This window comes from Trichoderma camerunense, assembly GCF_050948025.1.
Source record: "Trichoderma camerunense strain CBS 138272 chromosome Unknown V8C40scaffold_22, whole genome shotgun sequence".
NCBI lineage: Eukaryota > Fungi > Ascomycota > Sordariomycetes > Hypocreales > Hypocreaceae > Trichoderma > Trichoderma camerunense.
Genome location: NW_028145348.1, coordinates 97,763 through 116,806, shown reverse-complemented (window position 1 = coordinate 116,806; position 19,044 = coordinate 97,763). Strand labels below are relative to the sequence as shown.

Genomic DNA, 19,044 nt, shown 5'->3' with positions numbered 1-19,044 from the left:
CCTCCAACCGTCCACCAAAACAGCCACGCCACCAGTCCGTGCGAATAACAACCTTCGCACACGCCAATCCAAATGTGGGGGTGGAACATCTTGAATGCGGAATACTTTCAAAATTTCATCGTCATCAGTCCAAAGAGCTTCCTCCAAGCCAAACAACCTCCTCCTCAACATCCCTCTCACCAACCACCCCAAAAACCACCGCCACCATGGATATGTACAGCTTCCCCCTTCACATTCCCTATAATCCATTAACATATGCATTTTCAACTAACGCTCCTCGCCCAATTCCCAGGTTAACGTCCGCCGAGCAGCGCACTCTCGAGCAGCGCATGCAAAAGCGTCAAGTCAAGGAATTCGTCGGCGTATGTCTCCATCTCTATTCATTCCCGCCACTTACGCACATATGCGATCCGAAAGCATATATATAAGAATCCTCAATTAACATAAACACCCGTGGTATAGGCTTTCGGCGGCCTCGTCGAGCACTGCTTCACCTCCTGCGTCGACGACTTCACCTCAAAGTCCCTCTCCTCCAAGGAAACCGGCTGCCTCAACCGCTGCGTCCTCAAGTGGATGGCCACCCAGCAGCGCGTCAGCGAGCGCTTCCAGGAGCACAACGCCCAAATTACGCAGCAGATGCAGAAATAAAGACATACAACAAACACAATTGAAAAACGTAAAACGACTTGTTCCACGACACAAAAATCTTTGCTATCGATGACGGGATCGACGGAGGGGGGTTTTTGATTCTCCCTCCAGGCGTCTGAGTCTTTGTTGAGGGAAAAGTTCCCCAACTTCCGAGAGCTTGTATGATACAAAGCGTTATGGTGGGAAAGGGAAACAAAAACAAAAAAGAAAGGAAGGAAACCCAGCTGGGATGCAATCGCTGGTATACGCATTTTTGGCTCATGGAGATGAAATCTACTGTATCATTATTACGGGATATGAAGGAGTAGTTGGGAGTGGGGGCAGAGGTGTTCTGGTCATGTCTCATTGTTGGAAACCATCAACCGATATACACCACGCGGTATATAAAAATCTTGCTCAATGGGAATTAAGTTTAGATGCTCGAGTCAATAACCGAAACACAACCCTGTTATCCACGGGAGGACTTGTATGATACATCTGATGCAGTAGTAGCCCAACGTCCAACGCCTATTCCTGAAATTCATTACCATCCCCATGTTTCTCTAGTTGCGTTAACTCGAACCGCAAAATCCGACCTTTATTCATTTCAACCTTCAAATTCCTCGCCCAGCACGTCTCGAACCGTCTCAAGCTGTGCCACCACCTTCTCCTCCAGCAAGTTGTCACAATCCCCCGCCAATTTCCTTCCTCTCCATTCCATCTCTCGTTGCCCTAGAGGCAGGAGTCGCTCCTTCAAAAGCCGTCTGCTGGAGAGCCAATAGTCTACATTCTCAAGAAGTCCCGTCGCATCCCATTCGACCGGGGGTATATCTCTGCTATTGTTCATCCGAAGAGCCGCAAGCACGCGCGTGAGTAGTGCCAAAGAGTGAATCTCCGAGGTGCCAAGGAGCGTCAGGTATTGGGTAGACTTCTCCTTGGTTCGACTGGCTCCAGGCGCTTCAAATCGCTCCACGCTAGCTTGCAGGAGATGCGGGAACTGGTTCAGAACATATGTAATTTCTGGGGCAACTGTTGCTCCAAGGGCAGTGAGCAAATTCAACATGAGTGGAAGCATCCCTTTGACCCATATTCCGTAGCACCGTTGTGCAATCGACGCATCCGCATATGGCGAGACGTTAGTCCTCAGCATGAATTTGGTGAGATTAGCTGAGAGAATAGAACCAAGAACTCCGTCACAAGCAAGCTGCTCCGCCAGCAACGGAAGAGTTGAGAGCTCCAGTAAGAACAAGATGCTGAGCTCGCCATAGACGGGATCGCCATGTTCGCCCAGCTTGTCAGCCCATGAGTACAGTGATGTTGCTGCATGCGTAGCGTCATGTGATGCCATGATGTTCAATATTTGAGTCTGAGATTGTTCAATATTAGGAACACTGAGACAAGCCTGCATGATTGCTGTAAGGAGAGCAACATCCTCTGGGAAGACATCTGTCTCCTTATCATGAATCAAGCTAACCAATGACCGGAACCCGCTTGCAACCACAGTGTCAAGTATGTTGAGAATGGTTTGGGTAACAGTCACCATGGATCCCTCAAGATCTGCTTGTGAACTCGCCGCCATCTTGCTGGATGTTGTTTGATATGCCCGCAGCGTGACGAACAGTGCCTTCAGAAGTGTGCGGTAATAACCAAGAGACTCAGATTCAAACGGCTCATCAACACTATTAATCGTGCCAATCAAAGTCTCCAGAAGCTGGTTAACATCCTTGATTGCGAGAGTGGATTGAGCCAAGCGCTGAATTAGAATGAGAGCCAGATTAGCTCTTCTGTCGACAATTTTGAGGAAGATGCTTTCAAGGCCAGGGACCAGCTGGTTGGCATTCAGGCACTGCTGAGCAACTTGCATCATGTGCTTATGGGTAGCATCGCTCTCGGGGAAGCATGTGCTCAATTCAAGCAACAAAAGCTCCCATGCGTGGAAGAGCGCCTTGAAGAAGTTAGAGGTTAGCAATAAACCTTACGTGCATATGATTGAGAGGTAACACTTACGATTTGGGCATCGACCAAAGACAGGTTGGCGTTTGCCAGTTTCATCTCGTTCAAGAATCCGGAGCCTCTCCTCCCTTGCCATCCGGGATCAAATCGCAGAACCTCATCGGCACGATCCAGGTCGTAATAATAATTTTCGCCCAGTTCCCTTGGACTCACCAAGGTACGCTTAAAGTTGTCCAAAGAGGTTCCGAAATACTTATTGGAAAAGTTCTTCGCAAAATTGTTATGGAGAGACTTGTTGTAGCTAGCCACCTCAACACCGTCACGAAGGTAGTAGTCCAAGTCATTGGTCAGTCCTTTGGCGAATGTGTCCGCGTTACCAAGATGGCGCGAATGGTAGAGCTGCATTGCAAATGTCTCCGCAATGTACGCAGCGATTCTCGCCTGAGTGCTGGCTAGCACTGCGTCTGATTTGACAGTTTGGTGAGAGGGCTTCAGATCACGCACATAGGCTCGAAGCCCATCCATATAGGCTGTGTCCTTCTGAAGAGTAAACACCGTCCAAGGCCAGTAATTCTGCGCGGATGTAACGAAATCCAAGATAACAAGAGCTTCCCCAGTCTCTAAATCTTTCAAAATTTTGAGTTTAGATAATGCCGTTGCAAATACAGAATCCTCAGACGTTTCATTCTTCTTAGCATCCTTCTTCATTGCCTCTCGTGGCGTTTGCCCTGTGAGCAGGCAGTTAGACATCCACTGTTGTCGATTTTTGAGTATCGAAGAAAAGAATCTCCAAGTTATCTTTACTTCGTTGGCCAACGCATAGGGCTGACCAATGGCTGCCAAGATATGGAGGAAAGATTTTGAAACCTGGGGACCGAGATATCCTAGAAGAGAGGGTGGTTCACCGGTGGACTGAGCGGCGTTGATGACGAGCGCCTCCAGTAGCGACAACGCCGGCCCGCGGAAGTGATCTGATACTGCGCAGAGCCGGGCTGATAACGTCGAAGTCTTGAATAGATACGTCTCAACTAGAGTCGAAGAACGTTCAAGGTAGTTTGCAACCCGAAGAAGAGTGGTAGAAAAGTCGAGCACTGACGTGACTTCGCTTCGAACGGCTTGGGATCGCAGGGGATATAGGGTTGAATCTGGTCTTGTGAGGGTAGATATGAATGAGGAGAGAAGAGGTTGGAATCGCAGGCTTCCGCTCGATGGCGATAAGAAGCAATCAATGATGTGGGAAGCGGCGGGTCGAAGACAGGATGTGAGATTGTCAGACCTAGGAGAATCTCCCATGCCATAGGTGTAAGTGACAATCTTGTTGAGAATGGGCACGACTGTCTGCAGCAGCGATGTTCTACTCGTTTCCGAGTCAAACATCCACGTCGACGTGTTTTCAAAAACATCAACGGACGTCTGTGCAATCGAGAAGCTAACTTTGGAGAGCACCTTGTCGGCAGTCCCAATCCACGGATTCGACTCTGACTGCTGTCGGCCCAGGGGTTTGTTTTGAGCCCGACGCTGGACGGCGGAAGACATGACTGTGTCGATAAGTGCGGAAAACAGTGACAGTGAGGATGAGAGGAATTCGAATCTCTCCGAGACCAGGTCAAGACTGCCCGTAATCTTGGTGAGTTTGCCAGCTCTTGATTCAGAGTTTAATAACTCTGTCCTTGCGAGGTACGACCACACTCTGCTAGGCTGCACCTGTAGAACAGCATGCAGAAACTTAACACATGCGTTAAGGACGCCCACAGCCGTATCTTCAGTCATGGCCAACTCATCCTGCATGTAATAATCCATCGTTTCGCACACAATAGTGACAATATCTTTCCCAGCACTGATGTGTGTGCTGGTCTCGGATAGCAGGTCGTCATCGTAATGAACCAATGCGCGGCTATCCGCTTGCTTTGCCAGCTTCAGCTGCTCCATTCGAAGTAGTGACGCTAACAACGAAATGACTTCAGCTGTCTCTTCCGGTTGCAACATTCCCAGCTCGCAACGATAGCCTTCTTGGGAAAGGCTAATCTCCAGTCGCCGTCCCAGCAACGACAAGGTTGAATGAGGGTAGTCCATCAAGACAACGCGGCCGGTATCTGTAATAAATCGCCCGTAGGTGCCCACTGGTATTCTGTATGCGTCATCTTCAATGTACCTCCGACTCCAAGAGGATGATAGAGAGATCAGAGGAACCTCCTCTAAAAGGCAGAAAGAGTTTGTGTTTTCATCTTCTTGGACCAGCTCGTATCCTTGAAATGTATCTGGTAATGTGAATGTGATGGTCGGAGTCTTACGTAGCAGTTCGAGAATTATGTCCGTCCTATCGTCCTGAATCGATTGTGGGGCAGTACAGAGCGTGCGACAGAGCGTGATAAAAGGAAGGAATTCGTAAGGGTACCGATCAAGTGCCTGCTGGAAAAAGAAGTCCATGGCTAGATCATCTCGCAGCATAGATCCAAGGATGTCCTGGGCGATGGGCATATTCTCCGACGCGGATAGCTCCCAGTAACCTCGGCCAGGAGAAAGAAGGGAGTGCAGACAGCTTACGGAGTCCGACTGATATCCAACAAATGGATACGAAACTTTCAATAGCTCTAGAAATATGACACGAAGGCGCGAGCTAATCAGGGGTGACAAGCTGCCGTCAATAGACGGACCCAAAGTTTGAGTCATCTTTGACATTATATCAAAGACTCTGCCTTGGGCCGTAGCGACAGCAGCAAGCTGCTCAACAACCTGCATATCCCTCTGACTAGACGAATTCTCAAGAAAGCCATCGAATTTCGAAGATTCAATGGAGTAGATGCTTCCAGCAGAGTTTCGCCGAGTGGGTGTGCGCATCACGCTCCGAGTTTCAAATTTTTCGCGGGCGCTTTGCTGTATCAAGTTGTCCCGCTTGTCGGTTCTAGTTTGGTAGGATACATTGAGTCGGTGTAGTAGAAACGACCACGTGAAGATGACGGGGCAAGCAGTCTCAGAGTCTAACCCAGCCGCGTCCAGGATGCTCTTGTGGACCTGCTCCAAAACATCTGGCGAAAGCAAATACGAATCGTACACGTCGTCGGCTTGTGCTGGGTCCTCGTCTCGATCAGATAGATATGCAAGTGCCCGTGCAGGCTTGAGCAAGCCAATGGAGATGGCCGAAGACAGGGCCTTCATCGGCATAATCAACTCAGCAGTGATTTGGTTGATCTGTTTCCGCGGTTAGTCAATACAGAGTGAAGGGTTCAAGGGGACACATACTGGCTGTATAGAATCAAAGAAGCCGTAGATTTCCATCAACGAAAACCACTGGTTGATAGCAGAGGATGGGGGGAAGTCACTACCATAGCAGTCCACCAGTTGGAGAACCACAGACAAGCTGTGAACGATCTCAGTCAAGAGGCTTCGCAGCCATTCTAGCTCCACTTCATCGTTGAGCAGCAAAGCTTCGTCCGTGAATGCTCTCATGCCGGCCTCGATCCCGCTCATGCAGCTGGACACGACATCCAAATAAGCTGGCAGCATCGCCTCCATCTCATCACGCGGTTGAGAGGACATCCTTAATTTGTACAGGTCGGCGATTTTGTTATCCCCAGGAGCAAAAATGGGCAAACGTCGATACAGTTTGATGGACGTGGCATAATCCGCAGCCATTATAAAGAAGCGACGCTCCGTCAAGAATGTATCAAACAAGCGACGCCTCCTCGCCTCTGGCTTGTCGAATTCTGCTGATATCTCATCGGCATCCAACGCGGCTGATGCTCCCAAATCTGACAAAAATGCTGCTCCCTGGCCATTTTGCAAGCCTGCAGCTTCTTGGAGATTGGCGGCGTCATGGGATGACAGAGGACCCAAAAGATGGCTTGAAGAGCGGGATTGGTACTCGATGATAACGACTCGCAGGGCGGCCACCAAGTTGACTTTTGCATTGTTGCTTAGCCATTTCGCATCATCCTTGAATTGATTTATATCGTATCGGTCAGTCGAGGCCGAGGTGACGTTAATTGGTGCTATCTTGGTCTCGAAGCTCTTGTTTGTAGCCTCGTCAGGCGGCGCAAACGCGGTCGAGGGTTCGCTCAAAAGGGCACGGACATAGTCGTCGTCGAAGAACTTTGTGATGGCAGAGCTCGTCTGCCGTTTGCCAGTGCCATCCGAAAGAGCTGTGGCGACCAGCTTCCAAGGCCTTGACACTGCGATTAGTTGCATCCGCCATCAAAATGCATGCGACAGTAGGTACTCACAGAAGCACTTTCTCCCCAGAGAGGCACTGTCCCACGGAGGGAAAATAATTGGTATCCGACAGCGGCGCCATTGCCACGAGTGTCAATAAGGCGGCAGAGACGCTCGCCGCATCACCTTGAGCCTGTTGGTGCGAGGATGCTGAAAATCCACGTCTGACGCGCTTTTGGCAGAAACTTGGCGACTAGATTCTAGTCGGTAGCATCAACAACAGCTGCATGTTGACTTTTTTGGTGAAGCTCCCAGGAACCCGAGGATCAGCCGGGATCCATGCTTCACAGTGCTATTTCAGCAGCAATTTAAGATATTTGTACTGTATTAAAAGTACAAAGTTACCTTTTTGTCAGATCGGGGCTTTATCGGCACTTGGGCGGAGGCGACAATCAACTGTATTCCTAAAGTAGCGCCACAAGAAATTCTTGGTGTTAGTGAAGCTGACTCATATGAACGTATCCGAGAATCGTAGAGCAACGGATATTCTCACTCTCATTCTCACTCTCACTTGTTCAACTCTCGAGGGCGAAACTTTCTTTCCTTCTGCTGACTGCGTTTCCCGTCCAATTATCCCCTCATCGCCGTATCTGCGGCTTTTTCAAGATGCCTTCGCTCGACATCATCGACCACTCGCCTCATCAGCCAGATCCGTCTCCTCCAGTGGCTACAGCGTCCAACCTCATCCTCATTGACAACTACGATTCATTCACTTGGAACATCTACCAGTACCTAGTTCTCGAGGGTGCCACGGTCCATGTGTTTCGAAATGACAAGATCACTGTGGACGAGCTGATCAAGCACAACCCAACTCAGCTCATCATCAGCCCAGGCCCTGGACATCCTCAGACTGATTCTGGAGTCAGTCGAGATGCAATTCGACACTTTGCTGGCAAAATCCCCGTCCTGGGGGTCTGTATGGGCTTGTGAGTTTGTTGAAATACCCTTTCAATTCTTCATGTGGCTAATAATTGCGAAAAAGGCAATGCATTTTTGACGTCTATGGCGGCGAAGTCTCTTCCGCTGGAGAGTGGCTGCACGGAAAGACTTCTCCCCTAACTCACGACGCCAAGGGCGTCTTTGCCAGTCTGCCTCAGGGCCTTCCTGTGACCCGATACCACTCCCTTGCTGGCACTCATCTCACTCTGCCCGAGTGCCTTGAAGTGTCTTCTTGGGTGGCTAAGCCAGATGGCTCGGCCGGCATCATCCAGGGAGTTCGTCACAAGAACTATGTCGTTGAGGGTGTTCAGTTTCACCCGGAGAGTATCCTCACTGCTGAGGGCCGTGTTATGATTAGAAACTTCCTCCACATGCAGGGCGGTACCTGGGAAGAGAACACCCGACTCCAAAAGGCCGCATCATCAACAAACACCACCTCCGCTGCGCCTAAGCCGCAAAAGAACAACATTCTCCAGACCATCTACGCAAACCGAAAGGCCGCCGTAGCCAAGCAGAAGGAAATTCCATCTCAGCGAATGAGCGACCTTCAAGCCGCATACGACCTTAATGCTGCTCCCCCCTTGGTACCATTCGTCAGCCGGCTAAAGCAGTCACCTTTTGATGTGGCCCTGATGGCAGAGATCAAGCGCGGTTCCCCATCAAAGGGTATCTTTGCGCTAGAAGTTCAGGCTCCTGTTCAGGCACGCAAATATGCGCTTGCTGGTGCAAGTGTGATCTCTGTCTTGACAGAGCCTGAGTGGTTCAAGGGCAGCATTGAAGATCTGAGAGCTGTCCGCCAGGTTTTGGATGGTATGCCAAACAGACCGGCAATCCTTCGGAAGGAGTTCATCTTTGAGGAGTACCAAATTCTGGAGGCAAGACTAGCTGGAGCAGACACAGTATTGTTGATCGTCAAGATGCTCGAGGTCGAGCTACTAGAGCGCTTGTACAAGTACTCGCTATCCCTCGGCATGGAACCCCTGGTGGAAGTTCAAAACGCCGACGAAATGACGATTGCAGTTAAGCTTGGTGCCAAGGTCGTTGGCGTCAACAACCGAAACCTCGAGACATTTGAAGTCGACATCAACACAACGGGACGGCTGCGAAGCATGGTACCAGATACTACCATTATTTGCGCATTGAGCGGTATCAACAAGCATCAAGACGTGCTTGACTGCAAGAGGGATGGAATCAATGCTGTCCTGGTGGGCGAGGCCATTATGAAAGCACCAGATGCAACAACCTTCATCAGTGAACTTTGCTCCGGAAGCAAACCACCGTCGAAAAACAACTCTCCCGAGAAAATACACGTCAAGATCTGCGGAATCCGAACCGTCGAGGCCGCATTAGAAGCAGTCAAGGCAGGTGCTGATTTTATCGGCGTTAACTTCGTCCCCGGAGCGAAGAGAGCTGCTCCTCACGATGTTGCCCTGGCCATCTCAGAAGCAGTTCGTGCAACTTCCAAGTCATCAGAAGCCTCTGTAAAGCTACCGATCGCGGCATCAGGCGCCACGGATTTCTTTTCCCTCACATCACAAAATCTCAAGACCTCACGTACACAGGTGGTGGGCATCTTCCAGAACCAGCCCCTGAGTGAAGTTTTGGAGAAGCAGAGGCTTTACAACCTTGACCTTGTTCAGCTTCACGGTGAGGAACCGATTGAATGGGCAAAGGTGATCCCCGTGCCTGTCATCCGCTGCTTCAAGCCCGACCATCCCGCTGTCGGTCTCCGGGGATATCACGTTGTTCCTCTCTTAGACTCTGGAGCTGGCTCTGGAAAGCTGTTGGACGTTTCAAACGTCAAGGAGCTACTTCAAAAGGACCCTGGCTTGAAGATCTTCCTGGCCGGAGGACTCAACCCCGACAATGTTGCAGAAGTGGTCAATGCTCTGGGAGAGTTTAGCAGCCAAGTCATTGGAGTGGACGTAAGCAGTGGTGTTGAGGAAGATGGTAAGCAAAGCTTGGCCAAAATCAATGCATTTGTCAATGCCGGGAAAGCAATTAGGTAGATTCTCAATAAAGAGATGCCAATGGTCTCGCTATGAGATATTGATAGACAAATACAGGGGTAGAACTAAATTTGCCAGCCCAATAAAAGTCGTCTGTTATCTTTCACAACATCATTGATGCGCTATCTATAGCCAGTGTTTGTCTGTCTATCACATAAGCCAAGTAACTTCCAATCAAGTCGAGGAGGTTTGTGTCAGTGCCGCAGCTGGTTGTAACAGCATCTGTCCACTCACCACCAGACAACTCCAATCTCGCGTGTAAGTTGTCTTGAGTTCGTTAACAACCACACCGCCAATGCAATTTCGTACTGCATCATGCCCTTACAATTTCCTCGGCTACAAACCTGAATTCATACAATCTCATTCAGCTTACTACCTAGAACTTGATTCTCTCGATACTCTGCAATCTCAACCATCTCCCTCCAATATCCTTATTCTTCCTGTATTCTCCCACCAACGTCGTCTCCTCTTCTGCAACCAACTCAAAACAATGCCTCGTCGCATATTCAAAAACCTCGTCATCGCCACGGCAGGCCCTCTGCCTGGCCAACTCACCGTCGACAACCTCCGCCAATGGACATCCATCCGCAAAGGCACCTTCACAGAGGAATTCGACGAGCAAGTCACGCATCTCCTCTGTACTCGAGAGCAATTCGACCGCAAACTCCCGAGAAGTAATCTTTTTCTCCTTTCCTTATTTTCCCTCTAGATTCATACATTCTCCTTGCCCCTGCTTTAAGCATGTCGCTTACTCTATGTATATAGTCAAAGAGGCCCTTGCCCATGGGAAGCGACAGCACATCGTCCACTGCGACTGGTTCGAAATCTCCGCCGTCAATGAGAAGAGAGAACCAGAACGGGAATATTCCATGAGGAATATCATCGCCAAGCAAAATGCAGAGAAACGGGAACGAGCTCGAATTGAAAAGGGGAAGAGAGAGGGCGAGAGAGCTGTGAATACGAGTAAGGTCCATACTTCTACGCCATATAAGAGACCAAATGCTTGAACTGACAATGATTTGGCTAGACTTTTTCCACATTTATAGTGATCGAACATTCTTCTCGTACCAGATTGATATTACCCGCGACGACGTTGAAATAGGAGAGCTAGGGCAGCGTTATACTCTCTGCGTAAGACATCATGAGTACAAGAAAGGTTTATTGAATTGCTCTCTAACAGAAGATACGATATAGCTCTGGGAATCCAACGCAAAGCCCCATCTCTACTGGTTCACCGCAAAGTTCATGAAGAAGAAGGGAGACAGCCAGCCCAGTTTCCACCGGCCAAGCCCCTGCTCCGCCCCCTGGCGTCAAGAAATGGATCTCTTCATGGAGTTTTTCCGTATCAAGACGGGAATCGAATGGCAGGATCGTGTTATTGGGCAGAATACCATGTCGAATTCGTTCTTTCAGTACACACCGCCGGTAAGTTGATTCCCTCCCAAGATTTCGATTACATGTCTCTTGGGGAACGCTGCATCAAGTGTGCTCATTTATGTGGCGGAGGCTAAACGTACTGAGTGTAGACAGGTGGAAAGCCCGTTGGTCGCCGCCTTCGATTCTGCTACGAGTATTGTCTGGAAATCAACGCCCAGTTGAGGGGATTGCCTTGGCCCCCGGTAGAAGATACTCAGGTCAAAGAAGACGATGTTGTAACTGAACCCGAGGACATCGCCATTGATGTTGAGGGTCATGAAAGGGCCCCCCTCAATGAAAAGGCTGTCGAAAATTCCGGAACGTGCTTAGATGTTAGTGTCGATGTCGATGATACAGGAGAGGATATCTTGGAGGATGAAGGAGAAGCAGATGAACAGGAAACGCTACTGGAGTCCGATGATGCTGCAGCAATGGATCCGGATGTATCAATGACATATTCTGAGTGACTGGTCAATGAATTCGGATAGTCAGAATCTCGGATAGTCAGAATTTCGGTCAGAATCTCGTATATACAACAAAACACGAGCTAATGCCAGATCTCACATAAGTGAAATGCTGAGCCATCTAATTCTTATATATCCATTTTCTAAAGGCCACAGGCACAAGGCAAGCTGTTGAACAAGAAAAGCAATATGTGAAAAGCTAGTTTAGCCGCTTAATATTACATCGAAATCAAGAAATGTCAGCGCTTTCGTCTATGCTGTACAGGTATCGTAACAACCAATCCCATCATGATACATCATTCCATATCAGCAACCCCAGCCCTCTCAGAATCTCAGTTTTGGAAAGACAAACACCAACAGTATCAACGACACCATCAAGCCATATATCCACGCATACAGCATCATCCTCCCCCACCAACCCTTCCCTTCAGTCATTCTTCTGAGAGATCCCATCCGCCCCTGGGCTGCTTCCATGCTGTGCCCCGATTTCTCCATGCTAGACCCAGCGGCGTCCAGTAAATTCTTGTCCTCTTCGAGGGTTGCCGAGAAACTCTTCGAGCTCTCCTTTAGTTGACTCGCCATCATGAGAATAGAGTTTGAGATGGCATCTTGCTCCACGCGCTGTTGGTCCAGGATGGCCTCTGCTGTAGCTGTCGTTGCTTGAGGACTTGCGGGTGCGGCGCGGTTGGCGAACAGCGCAGCACGAGCTGTACTGTGAGCTGAGGGAGTCGGGGATGATGCAGAGGGGCGGGCGCGCAATGTTTGACTCGTTTGTGTAGGTAGAGTTTCGCTGACAGTCTCGGTGGGTGCAAGAGTAGTCGTCGTAGAGGGCTCGGGTATAGATTCAGCTTGTGTCGGGGGTGAGGGTGGTGAGGGGGGTTCTGCATCCGGTATTTCGTTTTCAAAGTAGCCTTCTCCCGCCGGCGCATTCGACGACCGTCTAGAGTCCTGGCTCTCGCTCGGCGTTTGTATGATGTCCCCCAGGAGGTCTTCGCCTTCGGATGAGTCGTCTTCGTCTACGGCCACCTAGCTTATATTAGCATTATTCTATATCTTGCTGAGAGGACCATTAATATACCTTTCTTAGGTCCTCTAGCCAATCAAACAGTAGATCCAGGGTTTCCTTTTGTGCCGTGAGATCGCCTTGCGTATCCGTCCTCCGTCCCGGCAGCGTCTGCTCTAGCTTCGTAAGCGCCGCTCGCGCATATTGAAGGTTCTATGCCAAGGAGTTAGCGACACTCAGCAGCAGCCATGTCTTGCTCCAGTCTCACAGCCTCGACCCTTGTCCTCTCAAACTCGCTGTTGCGCAGCCTTCGTTCGCGTTCGGGGCTCGGATGCAGCACAGACTGCTTTAGCCGGGAGAGGAGCTGCGCAAGCTCTACCGGAGATAGATTCGGTGATTCTCCAGCAGGCAGATTTGGAAGTATCGCCATGATCGCTATGAGAATAGATTGCAGTGACTGGTGGTTGGTTTTGCGACAGGAAGGTGATCTGTTACATGTAGAATTACGTCGCTGGCATGGTATATGTGGCTGAAGCTTCACAGTGCGCCACAGTTGACCAGTTTAGGCAGTTTGCCGCCACCAGAAGGTCACTTACAAGGTGCAGCTGACATTTCACAAGAACGAGCTTGAAGACCCCGGGAGGGCTTTAAAATGCTGTGGAGGGTGGAGGATCGTCGCTTTCGTTCTTCTCTGCCGATTCATTAATCCCGCGAATCAATGGAGAATCCTGTGTTGTGATGTCTTGTTCCGTTACCACCACACTCACATAAGAGAGGAGACTGAGTAGCACGAAGTTGCCTTTCTAATTATACAACTTATTCTGGAGACTGGAACAAGGCTGTGATTTTAAGATTGGCTTGGATCAAAGTCCAAGAGGGTGGTTATAACACCTCAACCAAGTAGTAGTCTTCAAAAGAAACCTAGCAGTAGCTTCCTTGATGTCCTAAACCAGTCCTTCTTCGGCATCACGACGCTACTCAACACGAATTATTGAGCTGCTTAAAACATTAACCTCGTCGTCCCTCTCGCCAATACCAACAGCATGGCTAAAAACAAAGGTCCCCCCATAGATTCGCATGATCAAGAAACGCCAAAACTCCAATATCGCCCACCCAATGAGTACCAAACCGGTAGCACAGATAAAGCCAAGCATATCGCTTTTTCGTATCAAAAGCGATAGAAGCGCCGAATGGGCAAATCAGTCCCTTTCTTCCTCTTCCTTCTTTGCCAGTGACTCCTGTAATCTCTCCTCTTGCTTCTTCCAGTGTCCTCCTTCCTCGTAGTCGGAACTAATCTTCAGGGCTCTCCTGAGACGCTCGCTCTCCTTGATCTTGGCATCGGCCATCTCGTGCACTTGATGCTCCTTGAAAGCCCTCCTCGGCGCATTGGCTTTGTTTTTCGAATTCATCTCCGCAAGCAGCTTCTTTCGTAGTTCGTCGCACCGGCGGTCAATCTCTTCTTCTTCAACCCTATGAGATGGTTAACATTGCTGCCACTTGCGTGTTCACCAGGGAGATGACATACTCCTCCTCCTCAAGTTGATCCCTTAGGTCAAATACTTTGACTTCAATCTCTCTCTTTCGATCGTGCTCGAGAATTGCCTTGTCTGGCTGTCGCTGCTTGTGTCGCATGCTGTCTCGATCTTTGGGATACGGCGCGGCGTAATCACGCGGCCTGACCTGGGCCAGGTTCCGCTGGACATAGCCCGAGGTTCCACTGCCTCGCGGCGTCGACAGACCGACATTATCAGACATTTTCGTTGTTACGTATTTCTCAAGCGTCATCTGCGGCGATACAATACAATGGCAGCTCGAAGATGGAGCTTGATGGCTGTGTCGCGTCGAGACTCAAAATTCAAGGTTCAAGGTTCTCTGCTGGAGCCAGAGCGCTGCAGGTAACTGGAACTGTCATCATTAGCGGCTCTAGCGCCCATCCTGCTGGAAAGTCCACTGCGGCTAGCTGCCGGAAGCGCTGCGAATGGAGAATAGCGCTGGGCGGTGAAAGCTTCCCGCTGATAAAGGTGAAAGAGTCATGGCAGAACTCGATAACGGAGGGGCAAAATGTGCCCCTCTGCCATTTTCTTACCCTGCATTATTACATGCGAGATGCATCCTTATGAGTCAACATCTTGAATTAACCCGTTTAGCCTGTCTACATAGTCATATAGACAGTTATTTATTGTCATCGCTCTTCCCAGCTTTCTCTTGGATCGATCATTCCTCTGTACAGCACATTCTTCTTCCAAAATGCCACACCTTCCCGAGATCCTCCCCAGAGAGGGCGAGTCAACGGTTGTCTTCCCACCAGTTACTAGGGACCATATTCAAAATTGTTCATACGATGCCTGGTTCCCCAAATATCGAAGCTCATGTCTCAAGTCGCGGATAATACCTCTTCCACCGGCATTTATATCATATCTCCATGAAGACGGCATCATTCTCGCAGACGACGACGAGGCCAATGAGCCAGAAGAGGCAGAATGGTCAAGCTCTGCCGCTACGCATCCTCGGATCTCTTCGTATGACTCTTCTGACGACGAGGACGAGGAAGAGGAGGAGAGACTTCCTCCTAACAAGCGCTTCCCGGAAACACACGAATTAATCAAACAGAAAATCGCCGAACTGGGCGGTTCTGTCGCGCCGAAGCTTAACTGGTCTTCTCCAAAAGACGCCAAATGGATATCGCCGCATCAAAACACGCTCAAATGCACAACTCCAAACGACATTTATCTCCTCCTGAAGTCGTCTTCTTTCGTCTCGCATGACCTTCTTCATGCATTCGACGACTGCACAGATACTCCGCCAATGAGACCGTTTACGCCGGTTCTTGTCCTTAGACCTTTCTTCACGCCTCATGTTGCTCTGGAATTTAGGTGCTTTGTCAAGCATCGGTCGCTCATTGGAATTACCCAGCGAGACCTCAACCATTACGATTTTCTGGAAAGGCTTCAGGGACAGCTGTGGAAGAAGATCAGGACGTTCTTCCGCCAGAAGCTGAGATTGACTTTCCCCGATTCCTCCTTTGTCTTTGACATCTATATCCCTGGAAACACCTTTGCAGAAGATGGCTTGGGAAAGGTGAGACTCATGGATATTAACCCATGGGCCCCAAGCACGGACAGCCTTCTCTTTGCATGGGAGGAGCTCCTCACCATGGAAGTTGAGAATCCCTTGTACGGATCCGTTTCGGAGGGTCAGGGTGCGGATGAGAGTGGAGGGGAGACGGCCGATGAGACGGATGACGATGCCGATGCCGAGTACAGCCCAGATCGCCAGCCAGAAGTCCGCATTGTCAGGAAGAACGACCCAGAGGCGTACAACTTCAGCTCCCCACAGTACTCTGCTCACAAGCTTCCCAAGGAGGTTGTCGATGCCAGTCTTGCAGGAGAGGGTGGCCTGAGAGAGTTTGCCCAGCGATGGAAGGAGATTACCGAGGGCCGCGGCCAGGGAATCTGGGAGCAGCCGAGCAACTTGAATGCTAGCACGTAAGAGAAAATAAAATCAAATGTGAATGCTATAGAATAATAAGCGAGGCCATTGATGCTAACTCTGAATGATGCCCTAACGTCAGTCAGCAAAAAGTGAACTGAATCTGAAGCATTGCACAAGCGGCAGAGTATCAACACTGTGCGAAATACCGACTCCTCTACGGAAATTTCACTATTTATGCACAGTACGCATCTGCCTAAAAAGGCCCAGACTCTCTATTGCGTTGCCGGGTTTCTACAGCTGCGCCCAGCTGTTGCCGCTCCAACCCAAAACATCACCATCACGACCTCACTTACACGTTCATCAAGAGCTTCTGGCTTGAGGAATCTCAATTAACTGTTTGATGCTATCTCAATTGCCATCATGCCTAGTCGACCACGCCCAAACAAAGTGACAAAGCCCGCACCAGGATCTGGTGCTCGCAGGGGCAGCCGTCAATCGTCTTTATCTGCTGCAGCTCAAGAACAACTCGAGCAATACGCAAAAGAAGCTGCCAATTCCACTGTCAACCATGAATCTACAACGCTCGATGAAGCTATTCCTGAGCGTGACACCATTGAAGAGAGCCCAATTGAATCTGCCGATAAGTTCACAGCCATCAACATGCTCGCCAATGGAGGTTCAATGACGCCTCTTCACTCATCTCTCAGTGCTCTTCGCTCCGCCGACGACTTTCAGCTTGATGACCACCAGATGCCCGACCACTCATCCCCAGAAGATCCAGCAGCTCGAACTGCAGCAGACTTGGCCTATGCCGCCTATGGAGACCAGGTGAAAATCGACAGTGCGCTGTGCAAGAAGCTCGCCGCTGAAGTTGCGTTGCGAGAGCCGACTCAACGTCGCGTCGACCAGAAGCTCAACATTGAGCGTCGAAGCAACGTTGAGGCCCTGCTCGCTCACATGACGGGACAGAGCGCTCCCAAGCCGTGCAAGAATTGCCACAAGGGTCATGGACCCTGGACTCAGTGCGTTGTGTATGACGGCCAGATGTGTGGAAGTTGTACAAACTGCTGGTTCAACGCAAGTGGCTCAAGGTGCACGTTTCATGGTGAGTTAAGATTTCATCTCTATCAATTGCACATCAAAATTAGCAACATATACACATTCTCTTCTGCCTCATCTCATCCTCCTCCTCCTTCACTTTTCCACTCTCAGCTCTCGTCACCAACACTTCACCTTCATCATATCAGATAAAGTATTCAATACTAATTATCCTGCACAGAGAACAACCATCCGCAACCGCAAACCTTGTTCGCAGCATCTGTCGCTGCTTCGGCAAATCTCATGGCTCTGCAGCCACCTGTGCTATCGCAGTCTACATCGCCCAACGCGAACATCAATCTCTCCGCAGACATCACCCAGTGGGGCCTCTCTGAGTCGACCAAGCAGCTGATCACCCAGACAATCACTGACGTAGCCACCTTCTCTCGAAGGGATCGTTTTCTTGCGCGAATCGAAGCCGCTGCTAAGGAGCTCGGCATGCGAATTGCAGAATACGAGGAGTTCCTCAGGACCCCTGAGGGCATGGCGGAGCAGAATGCTGCCTTGGAGAGGGAGCGCGCCCAGAATAGCCACACGCAGGCTACTGAGGCTTCGATGGCTGATGCCCCTCCTGACGAAGTCCTGAGTTGAGCTCTTGTTGACTACTTTTGCTGTTACCATTACCTGCTACATCTCAGAACGGCGATGATACTGAGGAAAGAAGAGGGAGCAGAAACGAAAGAAGAATATGCTACTTTCAAATGTCAGAAAAGTTCTTTTGACAGCTCGACCTTGGCCAGAAGGTGTCGGTCAGAACATGGTATGTACGTGGTCTCGAGTTTACTGCTTCCGTCCAAGGACTGACTTTCTTGACTGCAGATTATTCCATCAATTCTTTATTATTTGCTCTGTCAAGGTCAGGCTTGGCTACTGAAGAGCTACAACTAGCGATGCATCATCAAGCAATTTGTCCAGCTCATACCAGCCGTATTCATTCAATGAACAAAAAAAGCCACATTCTGGATGCCTTACTGTTTCGATATCCCACATTGGGAGAGATATTGGAAAGTTTAAAAGATCCTTCATCTTTTCATAATTTCGACGTCATATACACTTCGATCTTGAAAACACCCAGATTTTTGCCCGTGGGCTTGCGTGCTTTTATTTGATTTCCTTCATCATTTTTTTAGCCAGTTTTCTTTCATATCTGGTACACATACACGGTGGACTTTGGGCATCTATCACTTTTGCTGACGAACTAACGAACTTACTTGGTCATGAGTTACGCGTACAGGGAGAGTTTGAGAAGTTGGCTGCTATTTCAGAGGATTTATACCCCCTTTTAGTTTTGCTGCTTTGGTACTTATAGGACGTACAATACCCATTTGACTTTTCATAACTGCAGCTACAATTGCCCCAATGATGAATAAAATATGTGACTCGATGTGATTCCCTAGTAGACATGTTTTCTCATACGACTGGGTTATTCTATACCTACACTCTTACTCGTTAACAGCAATCACTACGGAAACTCACAGAATCACGCACGAGACACAGCAGTATTTGTAGACAATTCATGACTATTACATAAAATACTCGAATTTTACACCCAGCCTCCTCCATGCTATAATTCTCACACACCAAAGCAAAACAAAGATCGTACTACCCGCTCCCGCTCTCCCCACCCACTGCCATGCCCAAGTCCTTTTCCCTCCTCGGCTCGCCATCGCAATAAAAAGAAGAAAAGAAAATGAAGAGAAGAGAAACAAAGACAGTAAGGAAAGACGCGCAAACGAGAAGAAAAAAACTGGTCTTTTACGCATGAGTTCAGATTCAGAAAATAAGAAAAAAACAAGAATGAATAAGAGAAAGACAAAAAAAAAAAAAATACTCAGGCGACGACACATTAGAAAAGTGACAAGATGAAAAAAAACTGAATATGCGAGTACAGAAA

At 49.3% G+C, this 19,044-nt stretch overlaps 8 protein-coding genes across 8 annotated transcripts; 5 read left to right on the top strand and 3 right to left on the bottom strand.

Annotated features, from left to right (window-relative positions):
• The first annotated feature begins 127 nt into the window (after nt 1–127).
• On the top strand, nt 128–1,164 carry V8C40DRAFT_256427 (protein transporter TIM9). The gene is made up of 3 exons (XM_083218271.1): nt 128–214; nt 293–362; nt 463–1,164. Exons 1-3 carry the CDS (start codon nt 207–209, stop codon nt 646–648), a joined length of 264 nt encoding a protein of 87 aa, XP_083068409.1. The 5' UTR covers nt 128–206; the 3' UTR covers nt 649–1,164.
• V8C40DRAFT_256424 (nucleoporin subcomplex protein binding to Pom34-domain-containing protein) lies at nt 862–7,071 on the bottom strand. The gene is made up of 4 exons (XM_083218270.1): nt 6,801–7,071; nt 5,821–6,742; nt 2,635–5,769; nt 862–2,572 (listed from the first exon to the last, which is right to left on the bottom strand). The coding sequence occupies exons 1-4, from the start codon at nt 6,869–6,871 to the stop codon at nt 1,235–1,237; spliced, it is 5,466 nt and encodes a 1,821-aa protein (XP_083068408.1). The 5' UTR covers nt 6,872–7,071; the 3' UTR covers nt 862–1,234.
• Nucleotides 7,072–7,205: 134 nt separating this feature from the next.
• Nucleotides 7,206–9,843, top strand: V8C40DRAFT_256423 (indole-3-glycerol phosphate synthase domain-containing protein; the record flags this gene model as incomplete). Its single annotated transcript, XM_083218269.1, has 2 exons — nt 7,206–7,715; nt 7,772–9,843. Coding segments are annotated over exons 1-2 (2,282 nt in total), but the record flags the coding sequence as incomplete, so codon positions are not given.
• Nucleotides 9,844–10,227: 384 nt separating this feature from the next.
• V8C40DRAFT_270225 (BRCT domain-containing protein) lies at nt 10,228–11,620 on the top strand (the record flags this gene model as incomplete). The annotated part of the gene is made up of 5 exons (XM_083220165.1): nt 10,228–10,411; nt 10,503–10,700; nt 10,765–10,868; nt 10,932–11,162; nt 11,264–11,620. 5 exons carry the CDS (start codon nt 10,228–10,230, stop codon nt 11,618–11,620), a joined length of 1,074 nt encoding a protein of 357 aa, XP_083068406.1.
• A 117-nt stretch (nt 11,621–11,737) lies between these two features.
• Nucleotides 11,738–13,104, bottom strand: V8C40DRAFT_256419 (uncharacterized protein). The gene is made up of 3 exons (XM_083218268.1): nt 12,889–13,104; nt 12,696–12,833; nt 11,738–12,643 (listed from the first exon to the last, which is right to left on the bottom strand). Exons 1-3 carry the CDS (start codon nt 13,048–13,050, stop codon nt 11,942–11,944), a joined length of 1,002 nt encoding a protein of 333 aa, XP_083068405.1. The 5' UTR covers nt 13,051–13,104; the 3' UTR covers nt 11,738–11,941.
• Nucleotides 13,105–13,819: 715 nt separating this feature from the next.
• On the bottom strand, nt 13,820–14,375 carry V8C40DRAFT_277625 (U2-type spliceosomal complex subunit CWC21; the record flags this gene model as incomplete). The annotated part of the gene is made up of 2 exons (XM_083220978.1): nt 13,820–14,090; nt 14,146–14,375. 2 exons carry the CDS (start codon nt 14,373–14,375, stop codon nt 13,820–13,822), a joined length of 501 nt encoding a protein of 166 aa, XP_083068404.1.
• Nucleotides 14,376–14,688: 313 nt separating this feature from the next.
• Nucleotides 14,689–16,291, top strand: V8C40DRAFT_116813 (cell proliferation protein CDC123). The gene has a single exon (XM_083210868.1). The coding sequence runs from the start codon at nt 14,868–14,870 to the stop codon at nt 16,107–16,109; it is 1,242 nt and encodes a 413-aa protein (XP_083068403.1). The 5' UTR covers nt 14,689–14,867; the 3' UTR covers nt 16,110–16,291.
• Nucleotides 16,292–17,794, top strand: V8C40DRAFT_116814 (DUF3716 domain-containing protein). The gene is made up of 2 exons (XM_083210869.1): nt 16,292–17,157; nt 17,332–17,794. Exons 1-2 carry the CDS (start codon nt 16,473–16,475, stop codon nt 17,739–17,741), a joined length of 1,095 nt encoding a protein of 364 aa, XP_083068402.1. The 5' UTR covers nt 16,292–16,472; the 3' UTR covers nt 17,742–17,794.
• The last annotated feature ends 1,250 nt before the right edge of the window (nt 17,795–19,044 follow it).